General features: G+C 59.6%; 2 protein-coding genes and 1 long non-coding RNA gene across 9 annotated transcripts; 2 read left to right on the top strand and 1 right to left on the bottom strand.

Moving 5' to 3' along the window:
* The first annotated feature begins 1074 nt into the window (after nucleotides 1-1074).
* On the top strand, nucleotides 1075-5200 carry LOC148221956 (uncharacterized). Its single transcript, XR_015807044.1, has 2 exons — nucleotides 1075-1263; nucleotides 2400-5200. It is a non-coding gene; the product is annotated as an uncharacterized LOC148221956 (long non-coding RNA).
* Nucleotides 5201-7656: 2456 nt separating this feature from the next.
* Nucleotides 7657-12280, bottom strand: SNCB (synuclein beta). Of its 7 annotated transcripts, none has more exons than XM_088173941.1 (7): nucleotides 12232-12276; nucleotides 11455-11582; nucleotides 9972-10010; nucleotides 9508-9626; nucleotides 8560-8649; nucleotides 8335-8414; nucleotides 7657-8274 (listed from the first exon to the last, which is right to left on the bottom strand). In XM_088173941.1, the coding sequence occupies exons 1-6, from the start codon at nucleotides 12234-12236 to the stop codon at nucleotides 8382-8384; spliced, it is 414 nt and encodes a 137-aa protein (XP_088030067.1). In that variant the 5' UTR covers nucleotides 12237-12276; the 3' UTR covers nucleotides 7657-8274; nucleotides 8335-8381. The 7 variants fall into 7 exon arrangements, with proteins under 7 accessions (XP_088030067.1, XP_088030068.1, XP_088030070.1 ...); XM_088173942.1 differs by having other exon boundaries at nucleotides 7657-8234; XM_088173944.1 differs by lacking the exon at nucleotides 12232-12276 and adding an exon at nucleotides 11761-11955.
* On the top strand, nucleotides 12020-14181 carry EIF4E1B (eukaryotic translation initiation factor 4E family member 1B). The gene is made up of 7 exons (XM_014875903.2): nucleotides 12020-12739; nucleotides 12894-12979; nucleotides 13077-13172; nucleotides 13288-13351; nucleotides 13521-13634; nucleotides 13738-13877; nucleotides 13992-14181. Exons 1-7 carry the CDS (start codon nucleotides 12722-12724, stop codon nucleotides 14104-14106), a joined length of 633 nt encoding a protein of 210 aa, XP_014731389.1. The 5' UTR covers nucleotides 12020-12721; the 3' UTR covers nucleotides 14107-14181.
* The last annotated feature ends 6085 nt before the right edge of the window (nucleotides 14182-20266 follow it).

The raw sequence follows: 20266 nt of genomic DNA, 5'->3' as shown, positions 1-20266 counted from the left end.
GGCTGGTTCCATGGGAGCTGGCACACCTGGTTGCTTGGAGACAAGGGAGGTTGGAAATGCTTCTTTCAGTAAACAGCCAGCCTGGAACAAAACCCTGAAGGCTAAAAATAGGGAGGCAGGATATGAAAATTAAATAAAAATCCTTGCCCCCCTCTCTCTCTGGGACAGAGCGAGGTACTTCAGTGTCACCAACGGGCACTCCAATAGATGGTTGGAGTGGCTGGAGTGGGGGAGGTATCCTTTCACCCATCAGTGTGTCCCCTCCTCAAGGTGTTTGTCCCCATATTTGGTCCCGCGTGCAGGTCCCAGTCCTGCAGCATCGGCTGGACCCAGTTGCATGCCTGCAGCGGTGGGGGAACTAACTCACATCCTACGGTGCCCCGTATGGGATCAGACCCAGTCCCCGGCACATTCCCTTTCTGGTCCAAGGGACACCGTGGACTGGGGCAAGTCCTGGCAGAGGAGGGGACAAACGCCTCCTAGCCTCTCTCTGGGACTTTATTGCAGGCAGGAGGCTGCGGGGTCATACCCTGCTGCCATTCGTTTCCATCTGCCTCTCTAAGCTCCGCCAGCAGCATCTCTCCCCATCCCCATCCCCATCCCCATCGGCATGTTGCCACCAGCGTGTCCCCGTCCCACCAAAGCTGGCTGGGGGTTGGGGGGGGGAGCGGGGGGGGGGGGGGGGGAAGGGGGTTGTCATGAGGAGCATCCTCCCCTCCCCGCAGGCAGCCTTCATCCCAGGCTGGCTGCCTTCTCCTCCTCCTCTCCCCGCCCGGGCACCTCAGGGCTGGCAGGAGAACAATAGCGAGGAGGATGAGTAAGATGGTCCCCATTGCCTTGGCAACGCACTCCCGCGCTGCCGGCTCGGGAGGAGCCAGGCAGCTGCGTGAAAAGCGCCTTCTCCCTCGGCGGAGGGGGTGCTGGCGCAGGTAGCACGGCACCCCCTCCCCGGGCGCCGTGGCCCACCTCCCACGCCGCACGGGCAGCGCCACGTGAACGCACACCGGGCTCCCCCGCAGCCGCCGGAGCCCGCACACGCCGGAGCGCGCAGCACACGCGCCCCGCGCACCCGGCTCAGCCCAGCTCGGCTCCACGGCCTCAGACTCTCCGGTGCCCGGTTGTGCCAAGGAGAGGGTGAGGCACAGCTGGCAGGGTCTGGTTGGGAATGTGAGCCCTGCGGAGCTGCCCGGCAGGAAGGAGAGGGATTTCCCACGACCTCTCACAGCCGCGTCACCTTCACGCACGGCTGGGCAGAGATGTCAGGTGAGGAGGTGGTGGGGTGTTGGCAGATGGCAGTGGCAGGGAATGCCCAGGGGCACCAGGATCCCATCTCCAGCCACAGCCGTGAGTCCCCCAAGTCATGTCCCCAGCAGAAGGACCCTCGGGGTGCCCAGAGCTGTGAGTGCCTTGAGGTGACAAGGATGTTACCCAGAGATCCAAAAGCACCAAGCACCCTAAAAACAGCAGTGTTTTCCCAGCTGCCTTGGTGTGGATATGCTAGGGGGTGGTATCTGATCCCTGCCAGCAGCTCGTGTCCCAGGTGCCCCAAACCACAGCCCTGTGGGATGGGAGAACACTGCATCCAGGACACTGCAGCCTGGTGGCTGAGAACATCATTCAGGATATTCCTGGATACAGATAGGGATATGGCCCCTGGGCTAGCTGGAGACAGAGGCAGGGATAGGGGCACAGAGAGGCCCAGCTCTGCCAGCTGCTCTGTGCCACTGAGGGGGACCCGAGCACAGCATCAATCAGCCAGAGCTGGGTGGTGACACTAGGAACGACCCAGTCACACATTTGATCTCTCAGCACAGGATGAGGAAGAGCTCTGGAAAAGAACCAACACAGAGAATCATATAATCAATTAATGGTTTGGGTTAGAAGGGATCTTAAAAATCATGTGGTTTCAACCTCCTGCCATGGACAGGGATACCTTCCACTAGACCAGGTTGCTCAGAGTCCCATCCAACCTGATCTTGAATACTTTGAGGGATGGGGCAGCCACAGTTTCTCTGGGCAACCTGTGCCAGGGCCTCACCATCCTCACAGGGAAGGATTTCTTTCGAATATTTAATCTAAATCTATCCTCCTTCAGCTTAAAGATATTCCTCCTGGTCCTATCACTCCACTCCCTTGTGAAAAGTCCTTCTCCAGCTCTCCTTAAGTACTGACAAGGGCTCTAAGATGGCCTCAGAGCCTTCCCTTTTCCAGGCTGAACAGCCCCAGCTCTCCCATCCTGTCTCCATAGCTGAGGTGCTCCTACCCTCTGATCATCAGTACAATCATCTATCACAACCAGATGCCACTGCTCCAGAAGAGTGAAAGCCTTTCCTACAGTGCCTCTGTGCCTGTGTGATAGAGAGGCAGGGACCCTTCACTTCTTCTCTTTCCTTTCCCAGGGGTTCATTTCAGCAACTCAGTCCATGCTGATGAAGTGAAAGCTCCGGCTGCATTGCACGCAAATGCACTGTAGTGGGTAAGTACAAAGGGAACATAAAGCACATGGTGACTTGGGCATGGGAAGGGGCCACGAGCCAGAAAAGCTCATTAGGCACTGTGAAAATCAGCAGGTGTTTGGAAGTGCAGGATGCTCCTCTGGGCACAGATGTGTGAGGGCATGTCTTGTTGCAGAATACACCACTGGCAGCCCGGAATGTTGGTGGTAATCGGGAAGTGTCAAGCATTGTGCTCCTCAGATTCAGTCACTGTGCCTGGGTTGTCATGGATTCAGCTCTGGCTGGTGGCATTTGTGGCAGGCTCAAGGTCCATATCCCGTCCTGCCTTCAGCTCTGCTCTGCAGAGGCTTCCTGGTATTACCAGGCAGCCATGTGTGGCATGGGGAAACAGTGGCCCCTTGCCTGGATTCACCAACACGGTCACGATTGCCACAGTCACTTCCTCTCCCTGGGGAGCAGGTGAGCTGGCAGAGAACATCTGTCTGCCTTACCCAGCCTTTTCCAGATGTTCCTTTTTGTGTTGCCATGGTGGGTGTGAGGATCAATCCAAGGAAATACTGGGTGAGTTCACTCCTCGTTTCCCTGCCGACAGCCCATAATTCACGCTCCATTTGCACAGCCCTCCCTCTCCTTGCGTATCACAGCGATGTGCTCTGACGAGTGGGGGGAGATGTTTGTAGTGAGTAACACTCACCCAGCGACTGTGAAAAGCAGCTTGGGGAGGGGAGAGGGGGGTGAACTCTGGTTTATGGGTCGGTGCATCTGACCGGAGACACGCTGAGGGAGCCTGGAGTGGGGATGCTCCCACCACTGCCTGCTGTGCTGGGGGAAGGGGCAAATCAGCAAAGGCTTAGAAAGGCAGTGAGCAAAGGAAGCAGGAGTTCACACATCTCTTTTTTCCATTCCAGGGTCCCCAGCTGCTGTGACTAAAATCCCTGGGGTTGTCAGGCAGGGCAGGGCATCTGCCGGATGCTGTACTGAGGCTCTGTGATTTTTTGTGGGGCCGGTAGTAAGAACTGTGTTTTGTTGTTCTTGCATGGGACACAAGCTGGAGAAAATAACAAGGCCTTTTACTGTAGAAAAGGCCAAGAAGGAGTTTGTAGGTGGTGGGTTTGGCCCAGTTCTGTAAGCAGTGTGTGCTGGCAGCAGCTGCCTGGCCAGGCAGATACAGAAGCTGCCACCATCACTGCCTGTCACTGCCCCAGCGCTCCACTGCTCCTTCACACTTTACTTTGCCTGCACTGAGAATTTGGAGTAGAGGGACCCTCAGGCTGGTCTTCCTACTCTGGGGCCTCACTAGGACATTATCCTGTACTCCCACTGGCCTGCTCAGAGGAGGAGTGAAAGTTTCTCTTGCCTCAGCACGTGAGAGAGTTCAGTGAGTGCTGGTCACAAGGCAAAGACCTCTACACTCCCTCTTGGTAAGGGCCAAGGCAATGACCCTGTGAAAGCCAAAGCCATTCATGCCTGAGGAAACCTGGTGTGGCCCTGGAATATGGGCAGCATCACACATTGGTCAGGGGACTCCTTGGTGTGTCCGAGACCATGACCAGCCCGTGGAAATCACCCAGTTCCAGATATGCTTTGGTTGGAGCTCAGCAAATGAATTACAAGACAAGATGTGACTGATTTTTCTACCTCCAAAGGGCCTGGGATTGATGTGCTGGCCCCTGATGTCAGTACTTGGGGACTGGGAGATGTTTTGATAGCAAACATCTACACTCAGTGGGGCACTGGGTAAACTCTGATAGCACCAGTTCGGAGCCTGAGAGCTCGATGGGACCCTGAGAGTACCAGCACTGCATTTTCTCCTCTCCTCCCAGGAAGAACCTTCCTCTCTTCCCTGCAGACCAGGTCCAGCTCACAACTGCGGTGAGGTGCTTCCCCCTGCTGTAACTCCAGGAGCTCCTGCTCTTGGCCAGGCACTGCTGCCCTGATTCAGTGCTCACATCTGCGCGTTCCTGAGGCCATTGACAGGGAGGAATAAACCGGAACACACTCAGCTGAAGTCCTGCTGGCACTCTGTGTATCCCTTCAAGCCTTCTCTCCTCACAGAAATTCCCTCCCTCATGGAAAAGGCTTTGAACCAAGGCTGCACCCTGAGTTGCTGCCTGCAGTACCCTCAGGAATGGCCCTGTTTATGCTGATCCTTTTTCTTTCCACACATCCTTCTGCTTCGCTGATACAGCAGAGAATGAGACAGCTGAAGACCTCGACTACTGTGTGGATAGTTCTGCTGTGTTTTGGGACTGTTTTTGCAGTGTCAGTTTTGCTTTTAGGAGCTGTATCAAGCTGGTAAGGGCTTCAGGGTAAACAGTGGAAAATCCTCTGTCCCAGTAAGGAAAGTTGATCTCCCCCATGGCCCTGCTCTGTGCTGATGCTGTGGCAGCCAATTTCACGGGAGTGTGAGGTGCAGGATTGCTCAGATTGTGCCTGGATGCTGCATGGTGCCCACCAAGGGGCTGTTTCTCACTGGATCTGTTTTCTATCAGTATTGGCTCTAAGGAGCTGAACAGCCTGCTGTGCTTGGAACATCACGTCCAGGAGCTCTGGAGGTGATAAAGACAGGATGAGCTGGAAGATGAGCAGACTCTGCTATTCACTAACCTCTCACCAGTCAAGGAGATCTCTGTCCTGCCAGGTCCCAGTCTCTATCCAGCCAAAACATTCACCAAGAACAGCTATGCTGAGGTTTCTGTTTGTGCTTTTCAGCAAAAGCTCCTGAGAGGGAGCTATTATCAGCACAGAGGGTCAGGTTAAATGTTTGTCCTCACAGCTTCCCTCTCCCCACACCATCTCTGCTCCATGTCACTGCAGGGCTCTGGCAAAGAGGGCTGAACACCTGCACGAGTCTGGTGCCTGCTGTACCTGTGTAGGGGACACAGACAGAGCCATGTACAATTCCAGAAGGATCAGCACCAAGGCACTAAAATACTATGAGCAGGTGAATTGAGCCCAGTCATCCCATTGTTCTTTAAGGGGTGGTGGTCAGTGCCTGTCTCTGAAATGCCCACAGAGAAGGTGGCTGCTCCTCGTGTCCTACAGACCCAGCTCTGAGGGCTGTGCTTAACAGCAGGCCTTTCCTGCACATGGACCACAGCACCATAGCTGGCTTCCCAAAAACAGATCCCAGTGATAGTAGCATGCTGGAGATGTCTCACAACACCCTCACCACTGCCACTGTTGAGAATCAGCTCAGGAGGGAGAACACACCCCAGAGCAAGCAGATGTACAGACCACTCATGCCACACGCTCCTGACAGACCCTGCACTGGTCTGTAAGTGGCAACAGCACAGCTGAACTTTGGCTTTTGGAATTCAGCAGCCCAGGAAGGGGCCACATCACCACACTGATATCTTGCCTGCTGTGCCAGAAGGGTGGTGCATGAGGTGGAGGTAGCAGATTACATAATTTGGGGGAAGGAAAGCCCAAGCCCTTCCGTTTGCTGGCAGGGAGCAAGGATTGTTGGAACGACCTTGGCTGGCTCTTCTGCATCTTCAGTCTTCATTGCTGTATCAGATCTTCCCCCAGGGCAGAGGAGATGATGCTCTCGAAGGTACTGGGGTATCACCGTGCTGGCACTGAAAATCATGGGCAGCAGAAAAAGTGAGCAAAGCAGGGAACTGTTACAAATCCCAGCTTCCTCCCACCACTGTTAGCATTGTCCTACACCATGGAACAGTCAGCCGAGGTACCTGAGGGCTCTTTGCCTTGTTACAGAGATCCTTGGCTGTATTTGAGGCGTTCCCTCATGATAGCTCCTGGCAGGTCAGCCAAAGGCCTGGGTTCATCTTCCCACAGTGACCCCATCCATCTCGGATAAAGCCTCATGCTCAGCAGTGCTCCTTGCTGCTGCTGGGTCCCTGTCCCTCTCTCTGTTCCCACAAAGCAGTGTACCCCATTTCCAGGGTGGTGCCAGGCTTGTGCCTGGTGCTCACACGTGTGGCACTGCCTACATGGAGACCTCTGCCCCTCTCTTACCTCCAGATCCTCCAGCCTCACAGCTCTCCTCTCTCTAAAAAACTACAACCATGACTGCAAGTACAGCCTAGGTGTGGACAGGGAACCTGGAGCAGGTATTCACTGTGTACAACGAGGTCAGATGCACCTACAGACGTGGGGGAGCTGCCCCGGTGAGGGTCACAGTCCTGCTGTGCAGGGAGTGCTGCACAGAGGGGAGACACAGCTTCCTACAAAGTGTTGGTTTGACCAAGTTCTCTCCCTGCTCTCTGGCTGCCAGCTCTCCCAGACACGGCCTGGTTTCCCCCACACTGCCTCTGCCCCAGCCCCTTTACAACCTCCCTGGCATGGGGCAAGCCATGCTGCTGCTGGTTTGGGTCTGCTTGCCCATGGATTGGCAGAATTGGGTGAGGAAAGGAAAAAATGTTCTAGGAGAACAGCCAGCCAGCCCCCAAAGAGCTGTCTCAGTCCTTCCAATAACACACAGTGGGTGCTATGAGCACTGCTGCAACCAGAGGCAGGGTAGGATTTGCTGGCATCAGCAAACCTGTTGTGTGTCTGTGCTGACTGCTGCAGCTTCACTCCTCGCAGGCAAAGCTGGCGAGCCAGCACAGGTGGGGGATCTAATGTGATATTCATGGCAGGGACACTCAGCCCAGCTTGTGATGCAGTCAAGGGGATAAAGGCTAGCTGGGGACCCAGGCTGGATTGGTCCTGCCCTGGGAGAGCTGAAGACCCAAGGACAATGCTGTGGGGTGGACACAGGACCTGCTGCCATAGTAGCCATCCCACGGCATGTGTGACACCCACCTGCCCCTTCAGGTGGTCACACTCTATCTGAACAAGCTGTGGGCGACAGCCACATCCCCTGCCCCTTGAGGGGAGCAGGGGTATGTAAGAAGGGGAGAACCAGTGCTGGAGCCCACGGCTGTGTCTATCCTCATCCTGGCATGTTGTCCTCAGCCCCTCAGGGCCCCCTGCAGATGCAAAGCCCTGCAGACAGGCAGGTGGTATGGGGACACTGTCTGCACCCCAAGTCTCAGCCAGAGTCTGTCTGAAGGCCCAGGGCACAGTGACCTGCTGTGATGCAGCAGCCAGCAGCCAGAAAGACATCTTGTCCTCACGAGCATCCTGCCCACTCCCCCAGCACGAGCCCCATTCCTCTTTCCAAAACTACCCCTGCCACCAAAGCACGGGGCCAACCCCTCCCCAGGGACCCCCACAACCAGGACCAAGGGGCTACAGACAAGAGTTGGCTTTATTCACGGACACGGGGGCAGCTGTGTCACTGGCAGCTGCCCTCGTATTGCACATCCAGCGACGGGGGAATATCCATGCCACGTCACAACACAGCGTCGGCACTATGGGACCTCGAGGGGGGGCGCAGGCACCGTCACCACCCAGCAGGCTGGGGAGCGGGCTGGGGCGCCAAGGGTTCACAAAGGCAAAAGACCCGTCCACCCATAGATAGAGAGAGATATATATATATAAAAAAAAATAGTTCCACGATGACCAGAGCAGAACCACAGGGACACGCGTGCAAGCGAAATGTACAGCAGCCCGCGAGCAGGTAAACATGCTTTGTACACACACAGACACACCAGGACACAGCCGGGGTTTATGGTGCTGGGAGGGAGACAGAGCCATAAACCCGGGCTTCACACACACGCTCACGCACACACACACGCACACGCATCAGCCCCTGCGGGCAGCGCCCACGGCTCGGGCACGCGCCGGGGCTCGGGGGCTTGGACACAGCGGGTGTTTCTCACTGCTGGACATGTTACGGAGACACGGACACGGTCCCTTGGAACGGAACTGGAGGAAGAACTCGTGAGCGAACGGGGCAGGGGCACCCCTGCTCCTCCCCGGCACGCAGGCACCGGCCGGGGCCGGCTGGAGAGGAGCAGGGGGCTACCGGCGGTTCGTTGTGCTGCTGGTGGAAGAGGCAAGGATGGGGGTCCATTATGCCTCTGGCTCGTATTCCTGGTATTCCTCCTGTGGGATGGGGAAGGAAAGAGCCAGTGAGAGAGTTCAGGTGGGGCACACAGTCCCTCTCTTCTCCAGCCCAACACCAGCTTTGCTCCGGACAGTGCACTGACCACTGTCACGCTGTGTCCACTGTGCCACCCTGTCCCCTCACCTGTGGGGGTTCCTCGTAGTTCTCCCCCTCTGGCTCCAGCAGCGGTTCGACCAGTGGCTCCTCCACAGCCTCCTGGGCCACTTCTTCTGCCTGAGAGTGGACCAGGAAGTCAGTGCCACACACACACACATACACACACACAGCACCCACCCTCCCTGCCCCTGCCAGACCAGCAATGCACCTGGGATACAAGGGGCTCTATGGGGAGCCAGTGGGACCCTGGGCACACAGCAGCCCACCTGCTGGGAGGTGACATGCACAGGTCTGTGGGAGCAGGGACTGTGTTAGTATGTCCCTACACTGCTCCCAGCTCCAGCCTCGGGCACGCAATGAGTGCTGGCACCACGTGGGTCTCGACAGACTCCAGGCACTGGCAGGGCTGCGGGAGCATCCTGCATCCCTAGCAGGGGAGGGCGGTGCTGGGTAACCCCTCCCCGGGGCTGGCAGGCGGGAAAGGGGGGCAGCCAATCCCCCTGTGCAGCGGCGGTGGCGGCGGTGGCCTCATTTCTTCAGCTGATGCTATTTTGGGCTAAGCTGGAAGCCAAGGGCTCACGGGGCGGCGAGCTGGAACCCGCTGCCCCTCCCGCAGCTGTCAGGTCACCTCGCAGCTGCTGGAGCGAAGCGCCGCGGGCCCACGCCACCGGCCGCCATGCCAGGCCCCGAGCGCGCACACGTCCGCACACGGAACACGCGGCCACGCACGCTCGGGGCCACGATGCCCGCCTGCCATGGGCACGGCGAGACCACCTGAGCACCCCTGTGGTGCCTGCTTTGGGGCTGGGGAACAGCACCTCATCAAACCTGGGGATATGTCAGCGTCCCCACGGGCATGGGGAGACCACCTGGGCACTCTCGTGGTCCCTGCTTTGGGGCTGGGGAACAGCTCCTCGCCAAACCTAGGGGTGTGCCAGCCTCCCCATGGGCATGGTGATGCCTGTGGGTTCTCACCTTCAGGTCTGCAGGGAACTCCTCCTTCTTCACCAGCCCCGTGGCCGCCGCAATGTTGCCAGCGCCAGTGAACGCTGCTTCACCCAGCTGGGACGCCTGCTCCTTCGCTTTCTCAGCCACTGCAACAGCCAGGGGTGCCCATCAGTGCCCCCCCCCCATGCCAAAAGGGGTGCCCAGCTGTGGTTTCATGCCCTGCACCACCCAGGGGGGCAGCTGGCAGGGAGATGCTGGGCAGGATCAAGCTCTTCCCATTTCCTTGCTCTGGTGGGGAGGGGAGGGGGCCATGACACTGCTCTGCAGCTGGGCAAGGAGTGTGAGCAGCCGCTGCAAATCCTTGGTTGCCGGCCCTGTTATATAAGAGGCTTTAGCAGAGTGACATCAGCCCCTCAATTAGCCTCTGATCTCGTTAGTGTGGCTCCCAGGGCCGGAGGGGTACCACAGCAGGAAGACAGAGGGGTCCATACCTGAGGTTACGCCTTGCACCACACCTTGGGTTTTGCTCCCTGAGGGTAGAAAGAGACAGAGATCGGGTTAGAGGGACTGACAGCTGGGCTCCAACATGTGCCATGCCCAGGACCCTGGCAGGGCTCTGAGCCAGGACAGCATCCTGTCCACACCACATGCCAGGGCACCTAGGGGGCTGAGCTCTTGCCTGGCTCCCCTCAAGGCTCCTGTTGTCCCTGCAAGAGCCCGAACTGGGGCAGCACAGGGCTGCTGCCACGTGCCAGGCAGGGTAGAGACTCCAGGGCCCAGCACCATGTCAGGGCACAGCCAGGCTGGGAGAATGTGAGCCGTGCTGCTGAGAAAAACCTCCCATGGGATACAGACCTAGAACCAACATAGCATGGGAAGCCCCACAGCTCCAGTGCCTGGAGTTGGGTGATGCTGCTGGCTGTGCCAACCCTGCCAGGCTCCCTCAAGCAGAGCAACACCACCCTGGATACCCCATGGAATGGGAGTGGGATGTCTAGGATGGAAGGAAAGGTAGAGGCTGGGCAGCTCCTGTAGGATGAGGCCTCAGGACTTTCCTTGAGCTGCTGGACCCCTGTCCAGCACACATACCCTGGTGAGGATGGGGGCCTAGGGCAGGCACTCAACACTGCCCAGGGGAACAGTTCGGGGCTTCAGCTCTCCCACAGAGCTTGTGCCCTCTGGAGCAGAACAGAGCCTCAGCCCTGCGTCCTCCTCCCTCTTACTGCAAGCAGGGCTGGCCTGAGCTCCCTCCTTGGGCATTCCAGCACCACAGCCAGGTACACAGACTGCCCAGGAACTGCTCCTCCTGCCAGGTATGTCTTCTAGGACTTGGCCCCGAATAGATCCCGCCCCTAAGGGGCAGCATGGAGGGAGCTCTCAGCCACCAGCCGGGTGCAGGGGAGATGCTGGTGTGGGATGAGCTCCAGGGAATTGTCTTTCCAAGTGGGACAAATCCGGTCCCCACCCCCCTGCCCCAAGGCAGGCACATCCCAACACAGGGGTCACCACCTCCATCACGGTCCCTCTGCTTTCCTGCCCTAAAACATCCCGGGCAAGAGCTGAGAGACCCTCGGGCTCAGACTGGGAGCTGCAAGGGGGGTTCCATCCCCTCAGCCTGGAGACCAGTCCCCGACTCTGCTCCTGCCTGCGGAGCCCACTCTGCTGCCCTGCGGATTCCCGGTGGGCAAGGAGGCACTGCGGGCACCGACCCTCTGCCCCGGAGCGCTCCGCCGCAGGGTGGTCGTGGTGGGGAAGGAGCAAGAGAGAGGGGGAGCGGGACCGGGGACAGGTGCGGACGCAAGGGGGACGGCAGGGGGATGGGAAGGAGGACGCAAGGGCAAACGCAGGAGCAGGCAAGGGCAGCAGAGAGGGCCGGCAGGGGCAGGCAGGGACGGGCAGAGATTAGCCGGGGGTGGGGAGGCAGGGAGCTGGCAGGGGGCAGGCAGGGGGCAGGCAGGACAAGCCGGTCCTTACCGACATAGAGGACCCCTTCCTTGGTCTTCTCTGCGGCCTCGGCCACCCCCTGCTTGGTCTTCTCAGCTGCGGCGACCACCCCTTCCTTGGCCTTGGACAAGCCCTTCATAAACACCTCCATGGCGGCTCTGCGGGGAGAGGCCGCACGGCTTCACCCCGCCCCGGCCCCGCGCCCGCCCGTCCGCCCCGCGCATCCCGGTCCCGCGCATCCCATCCCCGCGCATCTCGGTCCCGCGCATCCCATCCCTACGCATCCCATTCCCGCGCATCCCGGTCCCGCGCCCCCGGCCCCGCCGCCCGCCCGACCTGGCTCGCTGTCGGCGGGGACGGGCGGGCCGGGCCGGGCCGGGCCGGGCTGCGGCGGGGCGGGCTCAGTGCGGCTGTGCCGGAGCCGCGCTGCGCCGCGCTGCGCCGTGATGCGCGGGGGGGACCGCGCCGCGCCGGGCTGCGCCGGGCTGAGCCGGGCTGAGCCGTGCTCGGCCGTGCCGAGCCGTGCCCCGCCGCCCCCGCCCGCCCCGCACCGCCCCGCCCCGCACGGCAGCGGCGCCCCCGGCCCTTCGCCACCCGCAGGCTCCTTCCCCGCACTGCGCGGCACCCCTGGGACAGTCGTTCTTCCCATCCCCATCACTCATCGTGATCCCACCCCGCGCTGTCCCCATGCTATTCTGTCCTCACCCCCATCGCATCCTATCCTACCATCTCTCGGTCACGTCTCCTCCCTTTCCTTGTCCCATTTCGTCCCGATCCCATTGCTTTCCATCTACAGGCTGCCCTTACCCCATTCCATCCCTATTGCCATCCAACTCTCTCCACCCTGTCCCTATGCCATTCCCATCCCCTTCTCGTCATGTCGTCTTCCCACCTCATCCCGTCCTATTCCCATCCCACCACATCCAATTCTGAACCCATTCCCTCCCCATCACATCCTGTCCTGACCCCATCCTCCCCATCCCATCCTATCCCTACCTTCTAATCTGATTCTATCCCACCCTCTCTGTGTACCATACTGCCCTGCCCATACTACACCATGGTCCTCACACACGGTGCCCAACTTACACAATTCTACTCCCTCATTCTGATTCCATACCACTCTGAGCCCCTGTCCTCATCCCCCGGCTCCTTGCCCTAGAGAGGCATCTCCCATCTCTGTGGTCCCCAGGATACCACCCTCCCACCCCACCAGCTGCAGCTGGGATAGGTTCTCATCCCACCTGCCTGTGGGTACTTAAGAGCCAGAGGCAGCCCAGGAGAGCCTGTGCTGATCAAGATGGCTACAGGGGAGCAGGTGGGTGCTTGCCCTGAGGGCTGGGGAGGGGTGTAGAACACAGACAGCCCTGCCAGCCCTCGGAGCACCCAGTGTGGGAGGTAGCTGGGGGGCTGCAGGCTCCCTGCAGGGGTGGTCATGGAGTTCTTTGGGGCTGTCCCTCCTTCCTCTGCAGAGGCAAGGGGAGCGACGCCGGCAGAGGGCTCGGCAGCAAGAGCTGCTCCAGGCAGAGATCCTGGGCAAGCACCCCCTGCAGAACAGGTATGGGAGGCCTGGCCGTGGACAGCCTCTCCCAGCACTGGGAGGAGTGTGCTGGGACTGGAAGAGGACTCTGGCCCCATTTCCCCTTCCTCCCCAGATGGGCACTGTGGTTTTTCAAGAATGACAAGAGCAAGATGTGGCAGGCAAACCTGCGCCTCGTCACCAAATTCAGCACTGTGGAGGACTTCTGGGCGTGAGTGTCCATTGGGTGGGGACACCCACTGTGCCCCTTCTGGAGACGTTCTGGTGGGGGCGTCTGAGCCTGAGGCACCTATTCTCACCTGCTTCTGTGTCTCCATCTAACACAGGCTGTACAGTCACATCCAGCTCGCCAGTAAGCTCGCAGCTGGCTGTGACTACTCCCTCTTCAAGGTACGATACCCCATCCTCAGAATCCCCCCAGCACCCAGCATTATGGGGGCACACTGGGTGCTGATATGTCAGGATGCCCTGGTCGTAAGGTGGGAGGGGAAGTCTAGCTGCATGTTCACAGCTCCCCAGGCTATTTGGTGCCCCTGACTGTTCCCTTGCCCACCCCTAGGATGGCATTGAGCCCATGTGGGAGGACAGCCAGAACAAGCGTGGTGGGCGCTGGCTCATTACCCTGGCCAAGCAGCAGCGGCACACCGAGCTGGACCGGTTCTGGCTGGACACAGTGAGTGCGGCCCCACTCGAGGGGTCCTGGCTGTGGTGTTCCTGCTGCCCCAGGGCTGATCCTCAGTGGTGACTGTCTCAGGCTTCCCTTCTCCTCCCAACAGCTGCTGTGCCTCATTGGGGAGATGTTTGATGAGTACAGCGACGAGGTGTGTGGGGCTGTCATCAACATCCGCACCAAGGGGGACAAGATTGCCATCTGGACCCGGGAAGCGGAGAACCGGGAAGGGGTCACCCACATTGGGTAATGCAGTTTCACGAGAGACTGCACAGGGAATAAGAGCTCCCCCTGCTTGGGGGAATATGTCCAGTGAGAGAATGGTGCTGCCCTGTTCATGCATCCCCTTCTCTCCTCTAGGCGTGTCTACAAGGAGCACCTGGGCCTGTCACAAAAGGTGGCCATTGGCTACCAGGCTCATGCGGACACGGCCACCAAGAGCGCCTCCCTTGCCAAGACCAAGTTTGTGGTGTGACTGCAGGGAGAGTGGGGAGCTGCCTATGAAGTCCCTATGTACTGTCTCACAATGAATTTCTGCATCTGAGCACGATCTGTGTCTCCAGGGCTCTTGGTAACTTGGGGTGGCTCCTGATTGTTGGGGAGGTTTCCTGGGAGGGAGGTGATGATGTGCCATTTACTCATCCCTTCATTCTGGGTGAGTGGGGCCAGGAGCACAGAGCTGGCATCATTGTGGGCTTGGGACACTGCACATGTCCCCTCACTTCCCCTAGAGCCTGGGACCAGTGCCCCTCTCCTTGAGGATATGGGGGTGTTTCCTGTGTTTTGGGGGGCCCTGGAGAGCTCCCAGAAGGATGTTATTCTGTCCTTGCCCGGCCAAGGCATGGGTACAGCTCACTGCCCTGCAAACCTGGGCTTGGGAGGGACTACTGAGGCCCAGGTTATCTGGGCCAGCTCAGCCTGGGGAGCTGGTCCACTTTTCTCCTCATGTCCCTGCACATGTGGAACATGGGTCTGCCTTATCAGGAAGATCAGTTTCCCAGCTGAGGGCTGGCAGTGTTCCTGCAGGGTGGGTGTTGGGCTGCAGCACAGCATGGTCCCCATGCTGCATCCCCTCCTGCAGACACTTGCAACATAGGTGCTATAAAGCTCATTTTCTTCCCAAGGTTTTGTTGGTGCTAGACCTGCATATTCACAGCCTCAGTCTTTTGAGCCCTGGCACTTTGCTGGCTCCTCCTTTCCATGGCTCATGCCCTCTGCTGTCCCTTCTGGTGGTCCTGGCCCCCCATACTCTCTTCCAGACTCATCCCACACTCTGTCCTTTAATCTTTTATTTGCGTGTTTGATTGTTGTATATGTGCTTCCCTGCCTAGTCACATTCTAGAGGTGGAGCTGTCTGCACACCTCTTGACAGTGGCAGCTGTGGTTCTGCCCTCACTGCAGCTCTCATCCAGGAGTATCTCCCATTCCCTCCAGCAGCACCCAGGCTCTGTCTCAGTCCAGGCCTGCACCTTGTCCAGGGCCACATGTCCAGCCCATCTGTGCCACCTCACCAGTCCAGAGCCAGGGTTGCTTGTCCCCTGCTGTGATGGCTCAGTGCTGCCCTGCCTGCAGACAGGCTCTGCAGAGACCTGGTCCTGCACGAGGATGAAGTATTGACCACTCGCTGCTCTTAGAGCTGGTTGTGACCTGTCTGGCCACAGCTTGACAGGCGGCTGCTGTGGCTGTGTCACCCAAGGTCTCGACTGCCTGCAGTGCAGGCTGTAAGGATGAGCTTGCTGAGCCCTGCACCACCCTGGGACGCTGCCATGGCTGCAAAGAGCCGTGTCCCTCGGACTCAGCTGCCTTTCTCCAGGGATATCAGCCTTGCAGCTCCCCGAGGGCAGTGCAGGGCCCTCCACCACCCAATATTGCTCCTGTTCCAGGCAGAAGTTGATACTAGAGACTGCAGACAGGAGCTAATCCCTGACAGGCTCTGTCAGGCCATGTCCCTGTGTCCTTGTGTCTGTGATGGCTTTAAGTCATTTCTCTGTGCAGGTGCAAGGGCAACAGCACCGCACTGCCCTCCCCGGTGGGGCAACGGGGCTGGAGAGCCTGTAGGTGGCAGGACCGGGAGAAGGCAGGCAGTATGGGGGGTAGCACTCCAAAATGAGGGTGCTCCACGTGGCAGGACTGGGATGAGGGCATACAATATGGGGGAGTAGCACTCCGAAATGGGGATGCTGCAAGCATGTGGCAGGACCGGGATGAGGGGATGAAGTATGGGGGGGTAACACACAAAAATGGGGGTGCTGCAGGTGGCAGGACCGGGATGAGGGCAGGCAGTATGAGGGGGTAGCACCCTGAAACGGAGGTGCTGCAGGTGGCGCGACTGGGATGCGGGGATGCAGAATGGGGTGTAGCACCCCAAACTGGGGGTGCTGCAAGCCGGGGATCGGGGGTGGCTCTTCCTGCCTTGCCCACTGGTCCCTCACGGGCATCGCTTGCCGGCAGCTCGGGTGCTGCCTGCTTTGCCTGTACCGCCGGTCCCTCGCCACGCGATGGTGCCGCTCGCCCGGTCTTGGCCAACTCCGGCGCGGCAGGGATGGCAGCTTGCCCTGCCTGCGGTGGGGTCCCTGTCTGCCCTACCCTGCCTACATTTGAGTCCCTGCCTGAAGCGGGGTCACAGCGCTACCCCAGCCACCCCCCACTCCGCGCCCCCAGAATGAGAGACAGGCAGAGCCACGCGTAAGGCTGGCAAAGCTGAAGCGGGAGGAGAGGTTGCTGAGAACCCCTAAAATGCACCATTAATGCCCCTCCCCAGCATTGACAGCGTCAAGTGTGTGAGAGGCAGGGGTTGTCTATCCCTCTGACCCTTCTGCCTACTGCTGTCTTACATGGCCCTGTCATTGCCCCTCGCCTGGCTCTAGGGCTGAGCCCCCTGCAGCCTGGCTGTCCTTGTCCCCTTACCCCAGCAAGGGCGTTGTGCTCATGGGGTGCCCTTGCCCCATCACATCACAAGGCCAAGGTTAACTGGGGCAGGAGGGGGTGCAGAGGCTGCTGCACTGCCGTGGTTCATCACCATTCTTATGTTGCCACAGTGGGATTTCATTTGATTGGAAAAATAATAGGAGCCATTTATCTCTATGGCTTTATGGGTTCCCATCAGCCCTGAAGCCCAGCCAGGCTGGGGGGCTGGCAGTGCCCACCCAGAGCCTGCCCTTTGGGGACATAATGACCTTCATCTTCAATCTTTGCATCCCACAGCCCCTGTCTGAGGGCCAGAGCATGCTGGGGGGCGCAAAGTCACCCCCTGGGTGGGCACAGCAGTTGCCAGGAGCCACACAGCAAGTACAGCAGTGCCAGGGCTGCCCCCGGCCTGTCTCATGCTGGGCAGCTGTCCCAGCTGGCAGCCGAGCTGGCAGCCCTGTCAATAATAATAATTAAAAATTAATACTAATCAAAAGGGAGAGGCAGATGGCAGCAGACATGCGGCAGGGCTGGAGGTGGGGGTGGAAGGCACGACAGACAGAGGGGTCTGCAAGGACAGTGGTAGGGGGGCCAGGAGTGTTGTGGGGTCTAGCGGGGATGGGAGGTGCAGGTCAAGGGACCCACATGGCACAAGAGGGGTGGAGGATATGGGGCTGGGGTTGCTGTGGGGCACAGCAGGAATGGGGGTGGACTGTGCTGCTGCAGGGATGGGGTCCTGTGTCCCCCTTTCCATGCAGGGGCTGTGGGTCAGTGGCGCTGGGTGCCCATGCTGGGTCACCTTGCCAGCAGCTGGCGTACAGCCATGGCCAGGCACTGCCAGTCCAGCTTCTCCCTGAGCCACCAGCTCTGGCAGCAAGGACAGATCCTGCCTCCGGCCCCTGGCACACGTTTGGTGCAGGCACCCATTCTTGCAACCAGTGAGCGCTGCAGGGTTAAAATCCCCCAAATAACTGGGGAAGGAGCTGCTGGCTCCGTGCAGGGTGCGTGGGCCGGGGAAGAACAGGCAGCGCTGGCTCACCGTGGGAGTGGGCAGGCAGTGCCGGTGCTGAGGCTGTGCCACGCTGTTCCCGCAGTGCCTGAGCCCACCTGCCTGCCCCTGTCACCCATCCGGGAGCCATGGGGGGACTCTGCACCTTGCAGGAGAGCTGTGGGTACACAGAGGACCTCTGTGCCTGGCTACTGCCAGCATCCCTATGCATTCCTGGACTGGAGCTCCCCGTGCCCTCCCTGCCAGGCCCTGTAAATGGCACAAACTGCACGGACCCTCCTTTCAGAATCACCGTGGTGTGAAAGGAGGGGTACCCAGGGTGAGGGGTACCTACAGCGCACCGTTCCCATGACAACCTCCCGGAAGAGACAGCAGTTGGTGCGGGAGATGCGGGAGCCGAGGGGCCTGTGGACCCGCCGGGCATGGGCTCCCACGCCTGGCAGGACGCAGTGGGGCACAGCAGAGGGGCTGCACCTCTGGTTCTTGTTCCCACGTTCGGGCTCTGCCTGCTCCATCCTGTTTCCTGCAGCTTGGGACAGGCAGGCACTGCACGGCTTGTTCTGGGCTGCTGCTCTCCAGCTCCAGCTGGTTTGCACGGTGGGGAAGTGGTTAAGTGCTTGCAGGGTCGTCCCCAGCGCCAGCAGCAGAAGAGGCAAAGACGGGGACAGTATCTCCTGCCCTGCGCCTCAGGGAGCCTGTACCTGAGAAGGGTCCTTTGCTGTCACTTCTCATCTGGGTGGATACCAGGCTCTGCAACACGGCTGAGCACTCTCCTTCCCCGCAGGGACGGGCTGGCACTTCTCGCTTGGCAGAGGCAGGCGGGGGGAGGTGGCGGGTGGGATGGGGACAGGGATGGGGACAGGGACAGGAGCTGTGTGGCCACAAACCTGCAGGCATGTCTGCAGCACGGGGCTGTGCAGGCATTGCCACCGCGCCTTTGGGGTGTGTCCTGCTGGTCCTGTATCATGGCCTGGGTGCCCGCCAGATGGCTGGCATGTGCCCATAGAGCCTTTCCCTCCCCCGGTCACCGTGCCCATGCTGTCCTCGAGACTCTGGTACTGCCCCTGCCCGCAGCCCCCTCCCTCAGCTCCCACAGTGGATGCCACCAGCTCCGAGGGACCACCCTGCACCTCACTCAACACAGATGCATCCAAACATTAGCACCCTCACGTCCTCCCAGCGTGACCCAGGGACCACCAGCCACTCTCTCTTTTCACAGGGGAGCGGGTGTCAGCCCTGAGGCTTCCAGGACACAGAGCACATGGCAGCGCCGTCGGTGCCTGTCCTTTCCCTCCTGGCCCTATGCACCCTGGTGTGCAAGGGGCTGGTGATGCTGCCCCCACAGCCACCCCTTTTCACAGCACCGGGGGCTGCCAGGCTCCTTGCGTGCCCCAGCTCCACAGCTCTGGCTGGGAGGGCTGGAGTTTCCCGGGCGGTCGATGTGCCCATCGATCCCGCACAGCTCCGCCGGCTGCTCTCCCACCGCCCCGCTAATTAATTGTCTGCTGCTGCTGTGGGAGTGCTGGGCACGGGGGTGCTTGGGCTGCCTGCACTCTGCCCTGCCTGCACCCTGCCTGCTTGCCAGCACAGGGATTTGTCCCCACACATGTCAAGGAGCCAGCACCCTCTTCAGACCTCCCCCAACCCACCTGTACCACAAAGTGGGGGGTCTGTGTCAGGCTGTGGATGGGACTGACAGACCCAGGGTAGGGTGAGGGGTACAAAGGATGGTTGGGGGAAGCAAAGGGCCACTTGCAGCTCACTAGCTGCCCATGCCCAGAGCAACCTTACTCTGCTCACACTTGTGCCCACCCCAGCCTGCCCCCAGCCTGGTGTGGGGACAGGGACGCTGCCTTTGTGCCAGTCTGTAATGAGATTTCTGCTTGGTTGCCTGGATAGAAAATCCCAGCTAGAGGATGCAAAAAGCCTCTCCAAGCATACAGCCCTGCCCAGAGCATACAGAGGTTCCCCTGCCCCAGCACCCACAGTGCTCCCAGGGGACATCAGCACCACCTCCATTCAGGAGCACCCACTGCACTGCTTGGCATGAGGCACCCATGGGATGTGCAGTCCAGAGGCTTCTTACCTCTTTATCCCACTGCTCCCTGTCCCAGCCCACACTTGGCACTGGTGCAGCCTCCCCATGCCCAGGCTGGGGGTGCCAGGTACACCCTTGGGGACCCCAATCTGCATGCCAGCACCATGCCCACTCTCCTGTCATCCTGGCTGCCACCATCTGCACCCGATGATGCCAGATGCCAATGCTCTGTGGTGAGATCCTGGCACCTTGGTACTGTGTCTGCAGAACTTGTGTGTGCAGGGTGGCATGACACTGTGCTTCTGTCTACTTCATTTTCCTCCACAGCAGCAGCAAATCCACCTCGTCAAAAAGTGAGAAGTGTCTTTGTGGGTGCTGGGGGCTACCCAGGAGCAGGCTGTGCCCATTGGGCTTTGCTGCACATCCTAAAGGAGCCCTTCCCACCCCCAGCACCGTGCGCAGTTAATCTACTCTTGCAAATGGCTAATTTTGAAAATCCTCTTATCAGAATTAGGTCCTCAACATCCATATTTATTTACTTTTCATTTTCATAATCTTTCTGCTCCTTGTGTGGGCTGGGGTTGTTCTCACTGGCTCCCATTACTGAGCATTCCTGTGCAGGATGACACCTGGGATGTCCCAGACTGTGCCACGTTATCCCAAGCCAAGCTGTCCCATGCC

Source organism: Sturnus vulgaris, chromosome 15 (assembly GCF_052056855.1).
Source record: "Sturnus vulgaris isolate bStuVul1 chromosome 15, bStuVul1.hap1, whole genome shotgun sequence".
Classification (NCBI taxonomy): domain Eukaryota; kingdom Metazoa; phylum Chordata; class Aves; order Passeriformes; family Sturnidae; genus Sturnus; species Sturnus vulgaris.
This window is presented reverse-complemented; position numbering and strand designations above follow the sequence as displayed.

What these genes read in the sequence shown, in the direction of transcription:
- SNCB (XM_088173940.1), bottom strand. An exon ending in GGAAGGGGTCCTCTATGTCG is followed by an intron (nt 10,011 to 11,454) that starts GTAAGGACCGGC and finishes TTCTACCCTCAG; the next exon opens with GGAGCAAAACCCAAGGTGTG. An exon ending in AGTTCCCTGCAGACCTGAAG is followed by an intron (nt 8,650 to 9,507) that starts GTGAGAACCCAC and finishes GTCCACTCTCAG; the next exon opens with GCAGAAGAAGTGGCCCAGGA.
- EIF4E1B (XM_014875903.2), top strand. An exon ending in GTGACTACTCCCTCTTCAAG is followed by an intron (nt 13,352 to 13,520) that starts GTACGATACCCC and finishes GCCCACCCCTAG; the next exon opens with GATGGCATTGAGCCCATGTG. An exon ending in GAAGGGGTCACCCACATTGG is followed by an intron (nt 13,878 to 13,991) that starts GTAATGCAGTTT and finishes TCTCTCCTCTAG; the next exon opens with GCGTGTCTACAAGGAGCACC.